Here is a 17,827-nt window from a genome sequence, read left to right as displayed (position 1 = left end):
CGCCTCTGTCTTCTAAACGCTGGGGTGAGAGGCGCATGCGACCATGCCCAGCAAGAGCAACACTGTCTCAGCAGCTGCTCTTTGATGGAATATATCATCACCTCTACCTCATTCTACGTGTTACTCTGAACCGCCAGGTACATTGGCAGGGGCCGCCTCAGGTGTGACTCAGGAGGCGGACTTTGCAGGCTCCATACGCTTAGGCCTAGCCTCTTGGCACCTCATGGGACTTGGGATAGTTCTGAATGCCAGCCTCCTTTAAGATAGGGCTGACAGCTGTGGTCAATAAGACAACCGGGTACACATTTAAATTTGAATGTGGGATAATTCTTTATCACAGGTATGTCTCGTGTATTACAAAGTAACCATAGTTTGGGGAACCTGGGGACAAGGAGGAAAGGATTTGGTGTAGGGGGACCTTAGGGGGGCTGGAGCCTGGTGCTCTGAAATATGTGTGACTCAGGCTGATGGGGCTTAATTGATGCCAATCATGACCCTCCCACACCAGTCCCCAGCTTCTTAGAAGGACACAGATAGAATGACCATGGGGTCAAGGGCCAGCAGATGACATTCTGGACGGTTCCTCACTATAGAAAACCTCCTTCCCTTGGGGAATAAAGAGGGAAGCACGCCATTTTGGGCCCCAGGTGGGACTGAGAGCCTGAGTTTGAGGGGCAGATGGGGAAGGAAGAAGAGGAAACAGGATACTTAGTTCTGACCTGCCCTGGAAGGGAACAGGCAGAGAAGAGTCGAGGTTGAGGGTTCCCTTACAGAGCTCTCCCCAGGAGCTAGTCCCAGTGTTACTCCCTAGCCCCTGAGCAAGCCCCTTGCCTCTCCCCCAGCCCTGGGGCCTCCCCCAAGCATGTCCACTCTCAGTCCATCTCAAGTTCCTTCTCCTTTATTTGGAAAGGAATTGCTCCTGGGATGGGGCCTCTCCCTACCACGACCTTAGCCCAGCCACACGGCATCGGCTAGGCCCAACCTCAAGGCCAGGAACAAATGGCTATTCTCAGACTACTGTCTTCCTGGCTGTCCACTCATGCCTGTGCTAGATGAAGCGCCGGTCCTTTTCATTATAGGAGAAGGGGTCCCCAGGGAAAGGCTGGGGTGGGGGCTGGTTATAGACACCCTGCAGGAAGATCCAGGCTGTGCCCACCACCATCACGGGTGTCACCACGAAGAGGCAGAGACGGTCCACTGTGCGGGCCACCTGGTTCCAGTTGTCCTTCTCCTACAAGGAGGGCCAAGACACCAGGGGGATGAGGGAGGTCCTCAGACTGCAGAACCATGCCCATATGTTAGTACCCTAGAAATGGAGGCACATAGACTTGGCTTCTGTGTGTCTGTGGGGGTCCTTTCAGGCTTGCATCATATAGGGTGGGTCAGGACAGCCTAAGCCATTCAGGGCTGCTTCCAGCCATGTGTCAACAGGTGTATATAACGGAGAATAGTTAGGAAGTTGCTTAAGAACAGACAGCCCAGTATAGCTTCCTTTGAAAGATCTGACACTGGGCTGGGGGTATAGCTCAGTGGTGTAGCATTTTCCCAGCATACATCAGACTCTGAGTCAGTCTGTAGTACCCCAAAAGAAACATAATAATAAAACAAATTTAATAAGCATCTGACTCTGTCTGGAGTGCCTGATCAGAAAGGAGGAACCCTAGAAGGATGTGGAATGTGTCCCGGTGGGGCAAGTTTGTGTGTCTGTTTGGGCCCCTGAGTTTGTGCCTGGCCCAGTGTGAAGCTGTGGGGTTTCATGAAGGAATCTTGCTTTCCTGGGAGAACATACAGCGCGGGACCCTTACCCACCATGCATCTCTTCTTCCGAGTGGACACATGAGGTGTGAAGTATATGAGGGAAGACAGAATTCTCTTGAGTACATTTCTTGAACATCTGATTTCATGTTGAGCCCAGGCCACTCACCTCATTGTAGCTGTTTTGGTCCCTCATATGGTTGACGATGAAGTTTGCCCCATCCATAGCTGGCTTCAGTTCATTGAAAAGCTCCTGTTGGGCCTGCTCAGAGCTTGCTGGGGGCTTGCCTGTGGACATGGGTCAGCCGCTGGAGTGATGCCTATCCGTGCCCCCTTCCCAGCGTGGGCCAAGCTCCGAGGCTCCCAGAACTCACGGGCTGTGGTGAGGCGCCGGGCCAGGCCGTGCCGCTCTGATTGCTTCTCAAACATGAGGTCACTGCGGGACTTGAGGGAGAAATACTCCTCGGCCTTGGAGATGTAGCCCAGGGAGCTGCTCCTCCGGATGAGAGTCCTGGGGCCAGAGTCTTCCTCTGCTGGGTGGGACATGTGCAGGAGCTTGGGCAGGGTTTCCAGGAAGAACTTTAGCAGGCAAGGGGACACAAGGCAGGTCATTTCACGAACGCGGAATGACTTTTGCACATTCTGATAGCCCTGGTTGCCACACGTAGCTCCCAGGTGGACCCCATCACCTGTTTCCCGGATCCCCCACTGATTGGCATGTAAGATGCTCTCAACTCTCCCCCATGACTCACAGCACAGAGCAGAACTCAATTCCTGAAAATAAATCTTAACAACAACAAAAAAGGCTGAGGATGGGGATGTGTACCTTCAATCCCAGCGTTCAAAAGGCTGAGGCAGGAGAATTAAGAGTTTGAGCATACACTTTATCACTGAGCCACACCCCAGCCTCCTTTTCTTCCCTCTCCTTCTCTTTCTTCTTCTCTTCCTCCTCCTTCTCCTCCTCTTTATTTGAGTCAGGTCTCCTGTATCCCAGATTAGCCTAGAACTCACCACGTAGCTGAGAATGACCTTGAACTTCTGATCCTCCCACTGGGATCATAGGCCTGGGCCATCAGACTGGGTTCACATTCAGTATTGGGCCTTGCGCATGCTAGGCAAGCCCTCTACCAACTGACTATATACACAGGCCCCCCCTCTTTTTGATGAGCTGTATAGTAAGATCCCATCTCAAACAAATAAAAGTCCAAATGTTGAGCTCTCCCTTCAAGCAATTAAAGGCAAAAGCCATTAAAGAACTACAGAACCACCATCATGGAGACGACCTGTTCCAGAAGAGTCTCCTGGCCTTAGAGCAAAAGACAGCCTGGTCCCAAGCACTGTCCCCTGTGTCCTCACCAAAATTACTTAGTAATTTTGTTTTACTTTTTAAATTGCATTTGTTTATGTCACACACGTGTGTGTGTGCGCGCACATGTGCACAAGTGTCCCTTACCTTGGTTCTCCCCTTATACCATGTGGTTCCTGGGGATCAAACTCAGGTGGTCAAGCTTGATGGCAAATGCTCCAACCCACTGAGCCATCTAACTGGCCCCTGGTTTTTAGAAGTTGAGTGGGGCCGAGGATTGAACCCGGGTCCTCGTTCCGCACCACAGGACCAGGGCTTCTGTGGCTCATACATCTCCGTATACCCGTCATTCTCACCGCCCCTCCTGGCCAGGCCTTGGCTTCCAACTTTAGACAAACCCTCACCTTCTTGACTCCTTCGGACAGTACATGGGTACTGGGTGTTCGGAAGTGGATGTTGAGCACGATGACACAGATCACCACAACCATGGTGACCAGCACCATGCCGAAGAGCAGGAACCTGAGGGTATACACCGGGCCTGGAACTGGGGACACCGGGCCTGGAACTGAGGCATGGGCAGGGCTGGGCGTGGGCAGGGCTGTACTCACTTGCCTAGTAGGGGGATGGCCAGGGATGTGGCAGGCAGCCTCTTGGAGATAAGCAACAGGAAGACAGATTGGGCCAGGAGCACCGAGATGGCCACTGAAGTCTTCTCTCCACCTGGAGAGTAGGACCTAGTTGGACGCTCACTCTCTGAGACCACAAGGTCCCCCACAGCGGGGCCCTGCTACCACTATTCACAATACCATGGTAAGTATCTTAGGGGACAGCATCTTAAATCCCGGCTTATTACCTGAGATATCTGGACAAGCACCCGCACCCTAACTTCAAACTCCCTGTTTCTCAAAGCAATGCGAGCACAGCCCTGGGTAAGCAAGTGATCGACACTAACTGTTATGTGTGCCTGGCGCCTGCCACTCAGAAAGCTCCCAGGCATCCCTATAGAACCTCCAAAATGCAATTCAGAAACCAAAGAGCAGCCAGGCCTGCCTGCTGCTCCTGCCTGAGTACTTATACACAGTGTCATCCGGAGTCATCGCCCCCCCCCCCCCCCAGAGAGAGGGGCCGGGTTGGAACACTGTACTAGGCGGCCTTGGGAGAGGCTGCCGGGGAGGCAGGGGGTGGGACTTGAGGCTCACAGTCGCCTGGCAGGTAGAAGACCAGGTTGATCATGAAGGAGATGAGCACGCAGGGTACCAGGATGTTGATGATGTAGAAGAGAGGCTTGCGGCGGATGATGAGGTAGAAGGTGATGTCTTGGTGGCTGGTGCTGTCCATCGGGATGTTGGGGTCCACATTGACCTTGGCGGCCCGGTGGACTATCTCCCATTCCCCGTTCTCTAAGGAAGGTATAAGGACAGCTCGGGATCAAGCTGGAGAAGGGAACCCATGGGGCCAAGGACCATTGGTATAGAATGAAGGGCTAGGGTACTGTCTGAGGGAGATGAGGGAGGACTCTTGGGTGCTGTGGGGTCTACCGCTGGGGGTTGGGCTGGCAGGTTCAGTTTCTGAGGAAGAAGTTTTTCTCGTGACTTTTTCTGGGGGTTCTTTTATAGTTTTTTGACTGTTTTTTTTTCTCTCTCTTCTTAGAAAAAACCCCAGCAGCTGAAGCCATCCAGAGTCCCTGCTATCCTCACAAGTATCTCCTGTGAGTGTTGAGGGAGGTAGTGATGAGAGGGTCCCTGTTCCCTTCAGATCTGCTCTTTGGAGTCTTTTTGGTAGGTGTATAGGCTGTGTCTGCATGGCCATCCCTGCTTGTACAGATGTTGGTGTCCTAGCTGTGAGTGTGTGAGGTGCTGGTGTGAGGTATGTGTCTTCAGTGCCAGTCTGCCATGGTTTCTGACATACCTGTGAAGCCCTCAGGGTCAATGATGATCCACTCGATGGGGTAGGTGCGGCCGTCTTCCTCCTGCTGCTGCATCAGGCTAAGCCTGATCTCCTTGGCTGTATACTTGAGTGAACTGGAGGGAGCCATATGCAGAGTGGGCATGAGCCTCTCAGTGGGGCTTTAAGGGCAGGAGGTAGTGGCAGAGGGGAAAAGGCTACTTGGGGAAGGCCGTGGTCTGAGGGGATTCTGGTCAGCATGGGACCAAGGTCTCTGCCCGAGAGCATTTGATTCACCACCTCCTGCCCCTGGCTGGGTGTCTCAAGTGGACGCACCTGAATTTGAGGGAGCAGTTCTGCCAATCAAAGGGGAAGTAGGTGACCGAGATGGGGCAGGAGGAGCGGAAGATGGTAGGTGGCAGCCAGGTCACAGACCCCGAATTAGAAACAAGTACATTGCAGGCGTAAGAAACCTTGAAGGAGCCGTCATTGCTGTGGAATGGGGACCACGATCACTGGGTGCCTTGTGCAACCGGGAACTAGCAGAGCTAGAGGAGGCGGGAGAGGAAGGGCAGGCGGGCAGGGCTGGAGGTGCAGACCATGGGGCATAAGGAAGGGAAGCAAGATGGGGGAGGGAGGTCTGGGAGAGTTCCTCTCAACTTGTTCTCCAGCACAATCTCCGGCAGCCACACCATGTCAGAAGGCAAGCGCAGGATAGTGATGTTCCCAAAGTCGTTAGCATCCCACTGTAGCCGGCTGTCCATCCAGGCCTAGACGTCCAAAAGCCACATCAGAAGTGGGCTCTGCCACTGTCCACCCTCCCCAGTGGTTCTCGCTTCTCTAGGGAAGATGGAGCAAAGCCTGGGAGTTGGGACAAAAAAAATTGGGGGCACTAGGTAAAGAGTGAGATTCAGGCCTGTGGTGGACAGTTCGTTGTGTAGGATCTGAGCACAGTTTCCATCCTGGGCAGGCGTGTTTTGATGTTACAAACCTCTACCAGTTTTGATATTTTGATTAGAAAAGTGACTTCTAGTGCAGAGGCCGATGGGGTGGTGTACACTTTTAATCCCAGTGGTCGAGAGGCAGATGTAAAGGAATCTCCGTGAGTTTGAGGCTAGCCTGGTCTACATTTTAAGTTCTAGACCAGTCAGAGAAATATGACCAGAGAACCCTGTCTCAAAACAACAAAGCAAGTCAGGACAGAGTGGCAATTTTAGGACAGGGGAGCCCTAGCCTTCTTGGACATGTCCTAGGAACTATCGTTGGGCTCCGTGTAGTCAAGCCCTCCCAGAGGAATGCCACACAAGCTTTCAGATTCCTAGCAGAAGTGAGCACAAGGGACCGGAGCCCTCAGCAGGGTGTCCTTACGTGATCCATCCACACGTTGGTGGTGAGGGTCTCCTCCACTTCTTTCTGTAATCAGACAAGAGGGCTGGTCCCTAAAGGTTCCCATCAAACTTTCACCCAAACTCACTCACTAATCTGCCTTAATTCCAGGGGACCATGGCAGCTGGAAGGGCCGGTGCCAGCCAGCTAGAGCAACGGATAGAGGTGGCTCGGCAGACTGGAGAAGCCGTGGACAGAAGGTGCTGAAGTGAGTCCTGGGGGAGCATAGGGACCAGCAGTGGCCGTGGGAGGCAGAGATGATGGTTTTGGGTAGCCATGGGCCTGCGGTGCTGTCTGGTGTGGGGAATAATCAGGCATGTCTCAAGGAAGGGGAGCTGGTCAGTCTAGAGTGACTGTCCCTTCTCTCCCCAGCCCAGCCCGGGATGGTCCACTCACCAGGGAAATGAGGTTGGAGAGGGTGAGACTTATGGCGACGTCCACTCTGTCCTCCTTGTGAGCCACCGGCCGAAGCTCCTTCCTGTAGCCCTTCTCCTTGAACAGGTGTTGGATCAGCCGCTGCTCCTCATTCAGACCCCAGCTGCCTGGGGAGGTTTGGGAAAGGAACAGGTTCTGGTCATTGCACCCCAGAAAGGAAGTTTTGCTGTGGTCCTGCTGGGTCAGGGTAGAGCAGAGGGAAGCCAACGGCTCGCTGGGAGTGGGTTACCTGAAGTTAGACCCGAGTGGGAGTGGGAATTAGGCATAACCTTAGGGAGGAGGCCATGCGGGGGGGGGGGAGCAGGTAGGCACAGAGAGCCCCCGGGAAGGGGGGTCATGTCCACCCTTACCACACACAAAAAGGGCAGCCAGCAGCCCCAGTGTGGGCACCGGCCCTGCCATCCCCCACCTCTGACGAGGGCTTATGTCTTCCCCTCAGTCTGTTGGCTGTGGAATGGAACAGGTGCTGGGCTGGCTTGGGGGTTAGGAAAGAAGAGGCCGGAAATGCAACCAGATACTTCAAGGCTGGTGATGAGGGGGTGGGGTTTGCCAGCTAGGGCAGGAGCCCAAGGGCAGGATGCAAAGATCCCAGGCAGGGATTGACACAGATAGCTGGGAGGGTGGGGGCTGGGAGGGTGGTGGTGGAGGGTGGGGGACACATAGTGTGTGTGTGTGTGTGTGTGTGTGTGTGTGTGTGTGTGTGTGTGCAGCATGCTGGTAGCCATGGCCGGCAGCTGTCACTTGGGAGGTAAAAGGCATGTTAGCAGCTGCCCTGCCTCCAGCTTCTTTTATGCACGTGGTATATGTGTATGGTTGTGTACATGTGTCTAGGGTGTATACGCGTGTGTCTGTGCTTATGTGTGGGCCTGTGGAGATCATTCTATTGTTTTCCATGTTACCTGGTTTTAAATTTTTATTCTATTTAATATGTGTGTGTTGGCATGTATGTGCGTGTGTGGGTGCACGAGAGTGTGGCTGTGCACTTGCCACAGTGTATGTGGTTAGAGGATAATTCAGTTCCGGAGGTGAACTCAGGTTATGCCAGGCCTGTAAAGCAAGAACTGTGCCGACTGAGCTATCTCCATAGCCTGCCACCTTTACTTGGCATTCTTTTTGTCTTTAAAGATATTACATTTAAGCTGGGTGATGGTAGCGCACATCTTTAATACCAGCACTCAGAACGCGGAGGCAGGCAGATCTCTGTGAGTTCGAGGCCAGCCTGGTCTACAGAGCTAGTTCCAGGACAGCCAGAGCTGTTACACAGAAAAACCCTGTCTCCAAACAAAAATAAAATATCTTCAAACCGGGTGCCTGAGGCACCGTGAGGCTGTACACAAGAGGAAAGCAGTCGGAGAAAGCTAAACTATCAGAGACAGAGGGAGGCTGCTGGTCTAGGGGTCAGGGAGACTCCTTGGTGATGGGGTGAAGGGATGCCCGTAGCATCTGGCAAGAAGGTAGCTGCCTGCAACACCCATTGGCAGGTCTGAGGCTGTTCTTTGTTCTAAGTAGGGGGTTGGAGGTGGCTCCTAAAGACTTGCCCTCCAGGGAGATAATGCTGTCACTGCCAGCTGTCAGGATACAGCCATCCTTGTACTCATTTGTTATACCTCATGCTAGACACTTGTCAGCTTCCTGATGGCATCTTTGGAGCCGACGCGGGTCATTTTGCTCGCGTGCAGGGTGGGGCACACTCTTAGAGACACAGAAGATGAGATGCAGGTTGTCCTTCTCGCTGTCAGTGGTCTCAGGTTGTACCATAGGGGATACAGTGCAGCCCTTGTCATAGGTTTGGCCCACGTCACCTGCTGCATCTCTGTGCCCTCCCCCAGGATGGTGTCCTTGTCCTCACTCAGGCAGAAGAGCACAGCGTTGCTTTCCATTCCCCCTGGCATGGTTGATTTGCACACCTTCATGTCACTGATCAGCCACTTGAGACGGCCACACCAGAGGTCGTGTTTCCAGAAGCGAGACAAGGAAAGCCACAGAAGAACCGAGGCTCTGTAGCTGCTGCTGAGATCCAACTGCACCCCTCCACCTTACTTTTCAAGACAGAGCCTCTTTACTGAACCTAGAGCTGGCCTGGAGCAGCTAGAATGGCCAGCAGCCTCCTGAGATCTGTCTGCCCCCTCCTCATCCAGGCCTGGGGCTGTAGGTGTGCTGCTGCATCCATAGCTTTAACCTGGGTGCAGAGGACCTGAACCCAGAGCCTTATGCGTGTGCAGCACTTTCCCCACTCATAGCAATCCTCCTGCCTCAGTTTCCAGAGTGCTAGAACTGCAAGCATGAGCCACCACTCCTGGCTCCTGCCAGCTTCTTTGTCATCTCTGCTAACTGCTTCTGGAGGCTGGCCCCTGCCCCCTCCCATCTCACGCCCCCTCTTCTCTTCCCAATAAATCTCCAATTTTTAAAGTAGATCATAAATAACATTTATTAAAGCAGCTGTGTCTGGTAACATTTGGGAAGATATGCGAGGCACAGGACCCCCATCCTATCCACACATACAAGACCAATTGGGACAGTGAGAGCTTGTCATATCTCATATAACCCCCTTAGCCCCTGGGGACAGTGTGACCTTCACAGGGCTTCCTGTGTCAGCAAACTAGAGGCTGGAGTTGGTGGTGGTGCTCCTTTGCCAGCCTCTGTCCCTGTCTCACACCAATCCAGGGTCCCTGGCACTCTTCTCTGTCTGGAAAGCTGAGCGGAAGGCCTTTAGGGCCTGCACTAGCAACCGTGGGAGACTGTGAGCCAGTGTAGAAGGCTCCAAGCCCACCAGCCCACTGAAGATCACATGCTGGTCCCCCAAGCCGGCCCTCACCCAAGCTCTGAAGAGCCCTGTCAGTGTCTTGGAGCCAAGATCGGCCAGCACCTGCAGAGGGAGGAGGTCAGGACACACCTGGGGTCACTCCCTCCTCCTGGAGCCTAGGAACCCACTTAGATCCTAGCTCCTTGCCCTTCCTCTCCCTGAAGTTTCCTTAATTTCCCAATCAAAAGGATGTCCGCACGAGCTCTTTCGCTCCTACCTCTCTACCCCCCCTTCATATCCACCTGTTATCCCAGCTCACTATCCCCCGAAAGCTGTATTCCTCTTTCCCTTCGCTGCACTGGTCTCCAGTCAGGTGATCCTTCCCAAGCCACTGCGAAGGAGCCTGGGCAGCCTGGGGACGTACCTCGTCAAAGTTCATGGCCAAGTGCTCAGCTGGGATCTGTAGGATCCAGGCATGTGCTCGCTGAATGGCCACTAACTTCTGTTGCAGAGACTCTATCCCAGGGCAGCCTACAAGAAGGGGAGATCCCCAGACTGTCATAAACAGGACAGCAGAGGATGCTGGGGATGGATATATCCTAGGGCCAGCATCCTCTGTGGGCTCCAGATGGGGAAACTGAGGCTGGCAGAGATTCCATGGTCATTCAAGGCAGAGTGCCCCTATCTGACTGACACTAACGAGGGCTCGGTTCCAGTCTCCCTAAAAAGTTATCCTTGAAGAGAGGGAGATTAGTGGTCTTCTCTGTTGTCATTTAGTCATTTAGGGCTTTCTAGCAGACAATCCATCACCTCTCTAGAAGAAGGCCGGCAGGGGGCGACATTACCCTTTGTTTCCGCGCGCCGCTCTGGCTTTGGCTTCTGGAACCACGTCCCTGCAACTCGCGATCCTGGAGGAGACTGTGGGGTTAGGGTGCACGCCTCGGCGACGAAACACGACTCCTGGACTCTAGGGCCTAGGCCTGACTGGGACACACGAGATACCTGAGTGTAACCGCTGTTCACGAACATTGTGGCCGGGAGGGTCCCGGAGCGACGGTGCAGGTGCGGGAACTCCACGTCGCAGCCCCGGCCGGGGACCGAGCAACTCCTGCGCGCCCTGCAGCAGGCCGAGCAGTGTGTGAGCCAGCGACCGCAGCTCTGAGGGTGGGACAAAGGTCTGAGCGGCCGTCCCGGGGTGAGGGGCCGTCCCTTACCCCGACCTGGGAGAACAGGACTAACCGCACCGCCGTCGGCGTTGCAGACACTGCTGGAGAGCTAGGCGCGCACAGGAGCGCTCGGATCCCGGGCACAGGCGCGCGTAGAAGGCACAGAGCCCTGCTACGTCCGGGGCTGGCTCCTCCTCCGGGGGGTCCCAAGTTAGAAGTTCTCGGCAGCTAGGCTCGCGAGTGGAGGGGGCCGCTGCAAGCAGATGACCGATCACCCTTTGTGTGTGGGTCCATTAGTCACTCACCCTCAACTCCTCCAGAAGCCAGAGCAGCCGGATGGAAACTGGCTTATCCAGAGCAGTCTGAGGGACCATTGTAGGCAGGGGGCGCTCACCACTCATCTGCTCCTGCAGCCAGTCTTTGAACACGGCCACACGGGTGTAGACCCCAGGCTTCCCAGGCTCCCCACAGCCATCCCCCCACGAGGTGACTCCAAAGAGGACCTCTCTGGGGTGCGGGCCGGGTTCGGAACAGGTTAAAGGGCCTCCGGAGTCACCCTAAGGGACCAGAGCCAACAAAGAACAATGCGTTCACCATGTCTCTGAATTATACCTGTCTCTTACCTGGTAGAGAAGGCGGATCCCCTTTCATATTATTAGCGAAGACTTAGCAGTTTGGTAGAAGCTGTCAGCCAGACCCCAAAGGGAAGAGGATTATCTTGCCAAGGGGAGCAGCGCATCTAGCGCACCCTTTCAGTCTGAGCTCATACCTGGCACGAGTCAATGCCCCCGGCCAGGTAACCAGCGCAGAGCATGGTGCTGGGACGCAACCCAGGTCCCAGTGCCTTTTGACACGTGTCTGCACTGAGCAGCGGAACACGGGCCTCCCTCACCGCCTCAGACTCGGGTCCATCTACGGGAAAGAATGTATGGGATCCGGGTTTGGAGGGCAGAAGCTTTACCTTGAGATTTCCCCCGCCCCCACTTGCCCTCTTAGATTCTTTCCAGTTTGTGAGCTGGAACATCATCCTAGCCTCCCCAAACTCCATCTCCTTCGCTTTCTTTCACGCCCCCGCTGGTTCGTCCACTACCACTACCACTTGAAGTTTACCCAGGCCCTAGCTGTCAATACCTTCGAAGAGGGCTCCCCAGCCTGCAATGGCGCATGGGGTGCCGGCAGGAGGCTCCCTAGAGCCCTGGGGTAGACATATGGGGCGTGCTGGCCCCTCTGGGCTCACTGGCGTCCACAGTTGTACCAAAGCCAGGTCATTGTGAAAGGTCTGCGGGTCAAACTGGAGAGCGGGTGACAGTACAATGTCAAGGAAGAGAGTTTGGGGTGCTGCTCCCAACTCCGAGGACACAGCGCGTGTCGTCTCACCTTAGGGTGGGGCAAGATGCGGTTCACCTGCACTTCCTCCGCTTGCTCCCCCTGGGGGCCCTCAGCTAGCGTCACAGTCCAAAGCAGCTCATTCGAGGCGCTGCCGAGCAAGCAGAAGGTTTCACGCATCAGGGACAGAGGTGCTGTAAGTTCTCTCGGAGGCCCAGCCCCTTAAGCACCCATACGGCGCAGTGAGCCTGCAAATGTGGCTATTGCGGTCCTAGGGGTAGAGAGGAATGCCTCTGAAGGGGAGGCTTCCCAGGATATTCACGGTATTCTCCCATTCTGGGGTTCCTTCTCCGCAGCCGGCATTTTGAGGTCCAGGGCTGGGAGCCGGCTTCCGCTAGGGGGCAGCAGAGACCTGCTCTGCCGTACTTTGGCCCATGGGTGCTAGACTCCTTCTGGATTGGGTAGCCCTGCTGGACAGGTGCCTGGGCTGTCGACGACGTACCCGGCGAAGCAGTGTGCAGCCGTGAGCACCCAGGACGCAGCCACCAGGACGCCGCCACATAGTGGCTGTCCCCTAAATTGTAGCCTCACGAGCCAAGGCCAAGACCCGAATGGAGCCGTGTTGCCCCCGACTATACGGCCATGAGCCCGGGTCACGTTGGCCACGCCCTGGCGCCTTTGGCCACAAGGTCCTAGAATGGCAGAAACACGCGTCATGAAGGAAAAGTTCTAGCTGTCTACATATTGAGACCCACTTCGCTCTCAGCCCTGCTCCTTGGAGCCTTTTAGTCTCACCTAGCTCGGGTGGGTCCTGGAGGAGGGAGGTTTGAAGTCTGGGGCGCCCAAGTCCTGCTGAGAAACAGTTCATGATCTTCGCTGCCGCCCTATCGCGGACCTTCTCCCTACGCTGGCCCTGAGCCTTGTCTCTCTCAACCACACCCCTCCTGGGCCACCCCTAGCACACAGGTTTGAGCAGCTGTGAATTGCGACCACAGGAGCCCACGCTGTCCCCATCTCCCTGCTATGCCTCAAGTTTGGCATACCCCTTCCACTTGGACCTTCAAAACCAGTCTGACCCCCAGGAGGTGGGCATGGACAAGAAAATGAGTCCCCTGTAATAGCGTGAGTTTGCTGGGACGTGGGTGGGGTAGCCCTATTGGTACAACCTTGGCATTCATGCAGTCTGTGCTGGATCTCCATCAACACGCGCTTTACGGCCCACTGGGCGCTCCTCTGGGCAGCCTGCAGTGCTTGAGTCCCCTGGGTGGACAAAACTGCTGGGACATGGGACACAAAGTCACATCTCCTTGGTAGACGGCCTCAGCCTAGCCTCCCTGGACCCTGAGACGGTGGGGAAGCAGGGTAGGCTCTTGGATCACCAGGCATGTAGAGATAAGGAGAGGGACCAGGGGTTGAGGCCCAGTCCCCAGGGCAAATGGTTTCCACTGCTCAATTGAATTGGGCCGGAATCTATGAGAAGTTTCTTTCTTAAAGGCTTCAGAGGAGAATCACTACCCATTGGTACCTCATAAATGTGGCTGAGGTATCCATTTGGGGACTGAATTGCCAAGGCATGCTGGCCTGGATGTCTGACTTGGCTAACTCGAAAGCCCGTTGGCAGCGCTGTGTGCCTCTGCTTCCTGGGTGAGGCCGTCTGCCCCTCCCTTTCTTCCTATATTTCAACTCCAGGTCCCTCCTCTCAGCAGGTGGGCTTAGCAGGGCCACAGGACCTCATAAGTGACAGTGACAAGTGTATCTTCGTTGCCCAGGGCCTCATTTTTCCTATGCCCCTCCCATCCTGAAGAAGTGGCTTCTTCAGATCGACCAGGCTCACCTTGCAGGGTGCCGGAGGACAGGCGCATGTACAGCGGATGCCCGCGGGCAGTCTGGGAGTCTGGGGACAGTAGCAGCAGCAGAAGCAACACAGCCAGCAGCATGGTGACCCGGGGCCGAGGCAGGAGACCCTGTCCTCTTCCTGGAATCCACCCTCTTCCTGGGCTCAGGATTTGTGTTCCTCAAACCACCCAATCCTGTTTCCTTACACCGAATTACCCATTTCTGGTGGTCTGCACCTCACCTGGACCTCACCTCCCGGGAGCCCTCAGGGAAATGGTGCTAGGGGGCTATATAGAGGACCGAAGGGGGGGTGCGTGGGAGGGCAGCCAGGCCTGGGCAAGGGAATGAGGTAGTGGGCTCGACCCTCACCTTTGAAGTTTCATCATCCCGGCTCTGAGTCCCCCACTTCTGTCAAAGCAGCCCTTGTTACTGCGGCTGCTTCAAAGAGGTCGAGCCCGGGATGAAAAGCCGACGGTTGGGCTGGGGGCCAGGCAGAGGGAGACTGGTGGGCAGGGTTTGGGAGGGGGATCCCCATCTGCTTCTGCCCCCCTGAGGAGTTCACTGCTATGTTGGGGGCAGGCCCTCTTGGAGGGAGGAGAGCAAGGGATGGGGTGGGTGTCCTGGGCATTCTTACCCCCTAAGCAAGCCACTGAACGCCCAGCCCCTTGTCCCTAATTGTTTGGCAGTGTCCCTCTTCCATGTGGCCATTTCTAAAGATGATCAAAGTATCCTAATTTGCGCCTTAATTGCTGCACTGGGGTAGCGGGGTGGGAAGAGGCGAAGGCGGGAGATGAAAGGCCTCACTGTGGCCCAGTTCAGGGACCGCAGGGCCCAGCAGCTTTTGAGCCTCTCACAGATCCCTGTCCCTGCCCGCTCAGTCTATCCAGCATTGTTTTCAGTTGCTGTGACCTTGATCTGGGAGGAGGGAGTCTTGAGACTCCATAAATAGGCAGCTGTCCTGGTATCCAGTGACCACCTGGGCTAGGGTGGGGCCTTTGGGTAAAAACAAAAAATTACTCCCCTCCTCCAGAAACCTCGGTTTAGGCTGGCAAAAGGTTAACTTTGGTTAAGTATTTAAGTACAGGAATTGGGACATACTGTGACCAGGGGCTGTGTTCTCTTCAAAAGGACTATTTATCACACTACTTATCCACTCTCCTCTCTGTTACTAACACACTGCATTCAGGAAGGTGGGAAAATTCTATTTACGGATTGCTGTGTGACTTTAAGGACACTAGGGATCAGAGTCGCCTGTGTATATCACAGGGTAAATCTTAGGTGGTCTCCAAGTTCTCAGTAGAGAGGTGTGGTTCATGCGCTCCTGCCGTAGCCTGACCAGGCCAGTGGGTAGCATGGAGCCCATCTTTCCTCCCTCTACCTCCCTGGCATAGATCAGGCTTTGAGGGCTCCAATGGCTAGAAGGGAGCAGACCCTTCTCTCACCCACACAACACAGGGCAGGGCGCGGAAACTCAGTGACTTCATGTCTGCTCCTACAAGTTGAGATGTCTCCCCTCCTCCACGCCTCTGTCCAAGGTAGTCAGGACTATCTGCACTTCTGAGTCTGGTCATCTGCCACCTGTAGGAGAGCAGGGCTTGTCTGCCCTGTCCCTGTGTTGTCACCAGCACAGGGACTGAGCCTGACATATGCCTGTGATGAGCGGTATGGGCTCCTGTCCTTGTGGAGGTGCCTTCCCCTCCGTGCTGTGTCCTCCTTTCTGTCTGTGGCCACCTCTAAGCCCTTAGCTTCTTGGGCATGGACTGGGGACGGAAGGAGGCTCTGCACTTTGCGGCCAGCTGGTCTGCTCCAGGAAAGAGAGTGGGGGGAGGCTGTCTAGAAGGGAGATGGGAAAAAAGGGAGAGGAGAAATCAAGGGTCACACAGATATCATTAAAGGTCCCCCTGTGTCCCCATCTGCACCCTGCATGTCACTTCCCACAACAAAACAAATCCGGACAGACTAGGAGGAGGTGGGGAGAGCTGTGCTCTGTGGATCTCAGTTGCATTTCTGCCCTGTAACTGACAGTGACTGCATGAGGTGCAGTGGTGCACTCCTGTAATTCCAGAAAGTGGAGGCAGGATGTCTGTGTGGCCTCAGGACTTGGAAGCTAGCCTGGGTCACAAAGCAGGACTATATCTCTTATAAAATAAAAGGCTGTCTTCCTTCATCTGTTCCTAACTCAGAGGGAGAGGAGTCTGTGTTACTGGAGGTTTTAGAATAAAAGACGGGGTTTTCATAGCCACAAGCTAGGCTCTAACACTTGTTACTAACACACCAATAAAAGAGATAGACTTATTTAACGTGGTCACTTTGGGAAAGGGAACATATAAAGGTTCCAGTGGCCTCTCCCACCAAGTCCGTCTTCTGGGGGTGCTGATATGAGATTTGGATTTAAATGGACAGTAAATTATTCATGACTGAGGGGTCGCTGTCAACATGTGGGTTTTGTCCCTTACCGATTCACCCTTGTCTCCACTTCTGGGGTCCTACACATTGTCAGAAGAACGTGAACTGTCTTCCTGGGGAACAGGGTTCTTCCTTGGCCAGCGTCAGACGAATCTTTCTCTTCCCCCAGTATTCCTGGAGAAATTTAATTGGGATTCGTGGGTAGGGTGGTATTTTGTCTTAAGATTATCATACCAAATGATATCATACCAAAGCCACAGATTGACCCTCCTAAAGACAGAGAGGAGTCCTTAGTCCCAGTACTTCTAAAAGGAGGAAGAGAGAGAGGGAAGAGGAGAGGCATCTGTGAGTTCAGTTGAGGAGGAAGGGGTGGGAGATGGGAAACACAGGTGGAAGAGGGACCAAAGTGGAGGTACAGTGTGGGGGGGTCCAGGAACTCCCCCAGAGACCAATAGTTATAGCCTCTTTGGTATGCTCTGAGGGAGGGAATTCCCCTCCCTCACTTAGGCCTCCAGGTAGGCACAGAGGGTGTTGAAATATGGAGCGGCGGCGGAGCTGCGTCCCCAACACCCCAGCCGCCTGCTAGCTTATGCCCGAAATAACAACACACAAACTGTATTCATTTAAAGAACTGCTTGGCCCATGAACTCTAGCCCTTACAGGCCAATTCTCGCACCTGGACTAGCCCATTTCTAATGATCTGTGTAAGCACCCCAAGGTGCGCTTACCGGGAAGATTCTAGCCTAAGTCCGTCGTGGGTTGCAGCTGCCTGGGAGAGCTGAGCATGGCGTCTCTGCTCCAGCAGAGCTGTCGGGTCTCTCTGGGAGCAGAGCAGAGTCTGACCTCACTTCCTCTTCCGCCCAGAATTCTATTCTGTTTCCTCCTCCCATCTATGCTCTAAGCTAAGCCAAGCAGTTTCTTTATTGCTCAGCCAATGAAATCAACAGATTGATATATGACACTCCCACATCAAGAGGGTCTCATGAATTTAATTCCAGTTTAGCATCAGGAGGCAGAGGCAGGCAGATCTGAGAGTCTGAGGCCAGCCTAGTATACATAGTGAGTTTCAGGCCAGCCAGTGATACACAGTGAGACCCTGTCTCGAAACGGAAGAGATATTGACTTCTATACTTGGTCAGGAGGGGGAGCAGAGGGGCACAGGAGGATGAACTTGCTTGAGACACCCCCAGGCTGTCCCACCCCCCACAGTAACCCCTGCATCGGCATCAGCGGACCCGATGGGCCCAGCGGTGGCCATGGACTGATATCTGCTGCAATGAAACATGAGATGGGACTGACATCAGAGAGGGATGAGGGATCACACAGCTGTGACTCAGAGCTTGGGCCTGTGTGTCTGACTGCACTCCCGTGTGAGCTTTAGTGAGTCACTTCCTGCCGGGTTCCAGATCATCCCCACAAAAGATGTGCTAAAATTATAAACCCCTTACCTCAGAATGTGACCTTGTTTGGAGCGTGCAGTAGGGAAGAGGTTTGGGTCCAATGTGACGCAGAGACAGAGGCCATGGGTTGAAGGATGTGGGATGGCACAAGCAGGAATGAAAGGGACACAGACCTGAGAATGAC

The 17,827-nt window shown here is 54.5% G+C and overlaps 2 protein-coding genes and 1 long non-coding RNA gene across 6 annotated transcripts; all 3 read right to left on the bottom strand.

Moving 5' to 3' along the window:
- Positions 1-1,048: 1,048 nt before the first annotated feature.
- Chrnd (cholinergic receptor nicotinic delta subunit) lies at positions 1,049-7,168 on the bottom strand. Of its 4 annotated transcripts, none has more exons than XM_050123141.1 (12): positions 7,117-7,168; positions 6,728-6,882; positions 6,314-6,358; positions 5,606-5,715; positions 5,282-5,437; positions 4,970-5,082; positions 4,261-4,461; positions 3,670-3,781; positions 3,466-3,580; positions 2,130-2,334; positions 1,925-2,043; positions 1,049-1,231 (listed from the first exon to the last, which is right to left on the bottom strand). In XM_050123141.1, the coding sequence occupies exons 1-12, from the start codon at positions 7,166-7,168 to the stop codon at positions 1,049-1,051; spliced, it is 1,566 nt and encodes a 521-aa protein (XP_049979098.1). The 4 variants fall into 4 exon arrangements, with proteins under 4 accessions (XP_049979098.1, XP_049979099.1, XP_049979100.1 ...); XM_050123142.1 differs by having other exon boundaries at positions 6,728-6,873; XM_050123143.1 differs by lacking the exon at positions 6,314-6,358 and having other exon boundaries at positions 6,728-6,873.
- Positions 7,169-9,319: 2,151 nt separating this feature from the next.
- On the bottom strand, positions 9,320-13,863 carry Prss56 (serine protease 56). The gene is given in 14 exon segments (XM_050123179.1): positions 9,320-9,446; positions 9,449-9,632; positions 9,934-10,040; positions 10,355-10,417; positions 10,512-10,667; positions 10,749-10,928; positions 11,070-11,232; positions 11,445-11,587; positions 11,807-11,966; positions 12,053-12,152; positions 12,504-12,693; positions 12,797-12,850; positions 13,168-13,275; positions 13,836-13,863. Coding segments are annotated over 14 exon segments (1,725 nt in total). The 3' UTR covers positions 9,320-9,357.
- Positions 13,864-13,903: 40 nt separating this feature from the next.
- LOC126489095 (uncharacterized) lies at positions 13,904-17,221 on the bottom strand. Its single transcript, XR_007588852.1, has 3 exons — positions 16,972-17,221; positions 16,294-16,417; positions 13,904-15,670 (listed from the first exon to the last, which is right to left on the bottom strand). It is a non-coding gene; the product is annotated as an uncharacterized lncRNA (long non-coding RNA).
- Between the last annotated feature and the right edge of the window lie 606 nt (positions 17,222-17,827).

Source organism: Alexandromys fortis, unplaced genomic scaffold (assembly GCF_014885135.2).
Source record: "Alexandromys fortis isolate MF-2015 unplaced genomic scaffold, M_Fortis_MF-2015_v1.1 scaffold_213, whole genome shotgun sequence".
Classification (NCBI taxonomy): Eukaryota; Metazoa; Chordata; class Mammalia; order Rodentia; family Cricetidae; genus Alexandromys; species Alexandromys fortis.
Note: the sequence above shows the minus strand (reverse complement) of the source record. Positions and strands in the feature narration are given on the sequence as shown.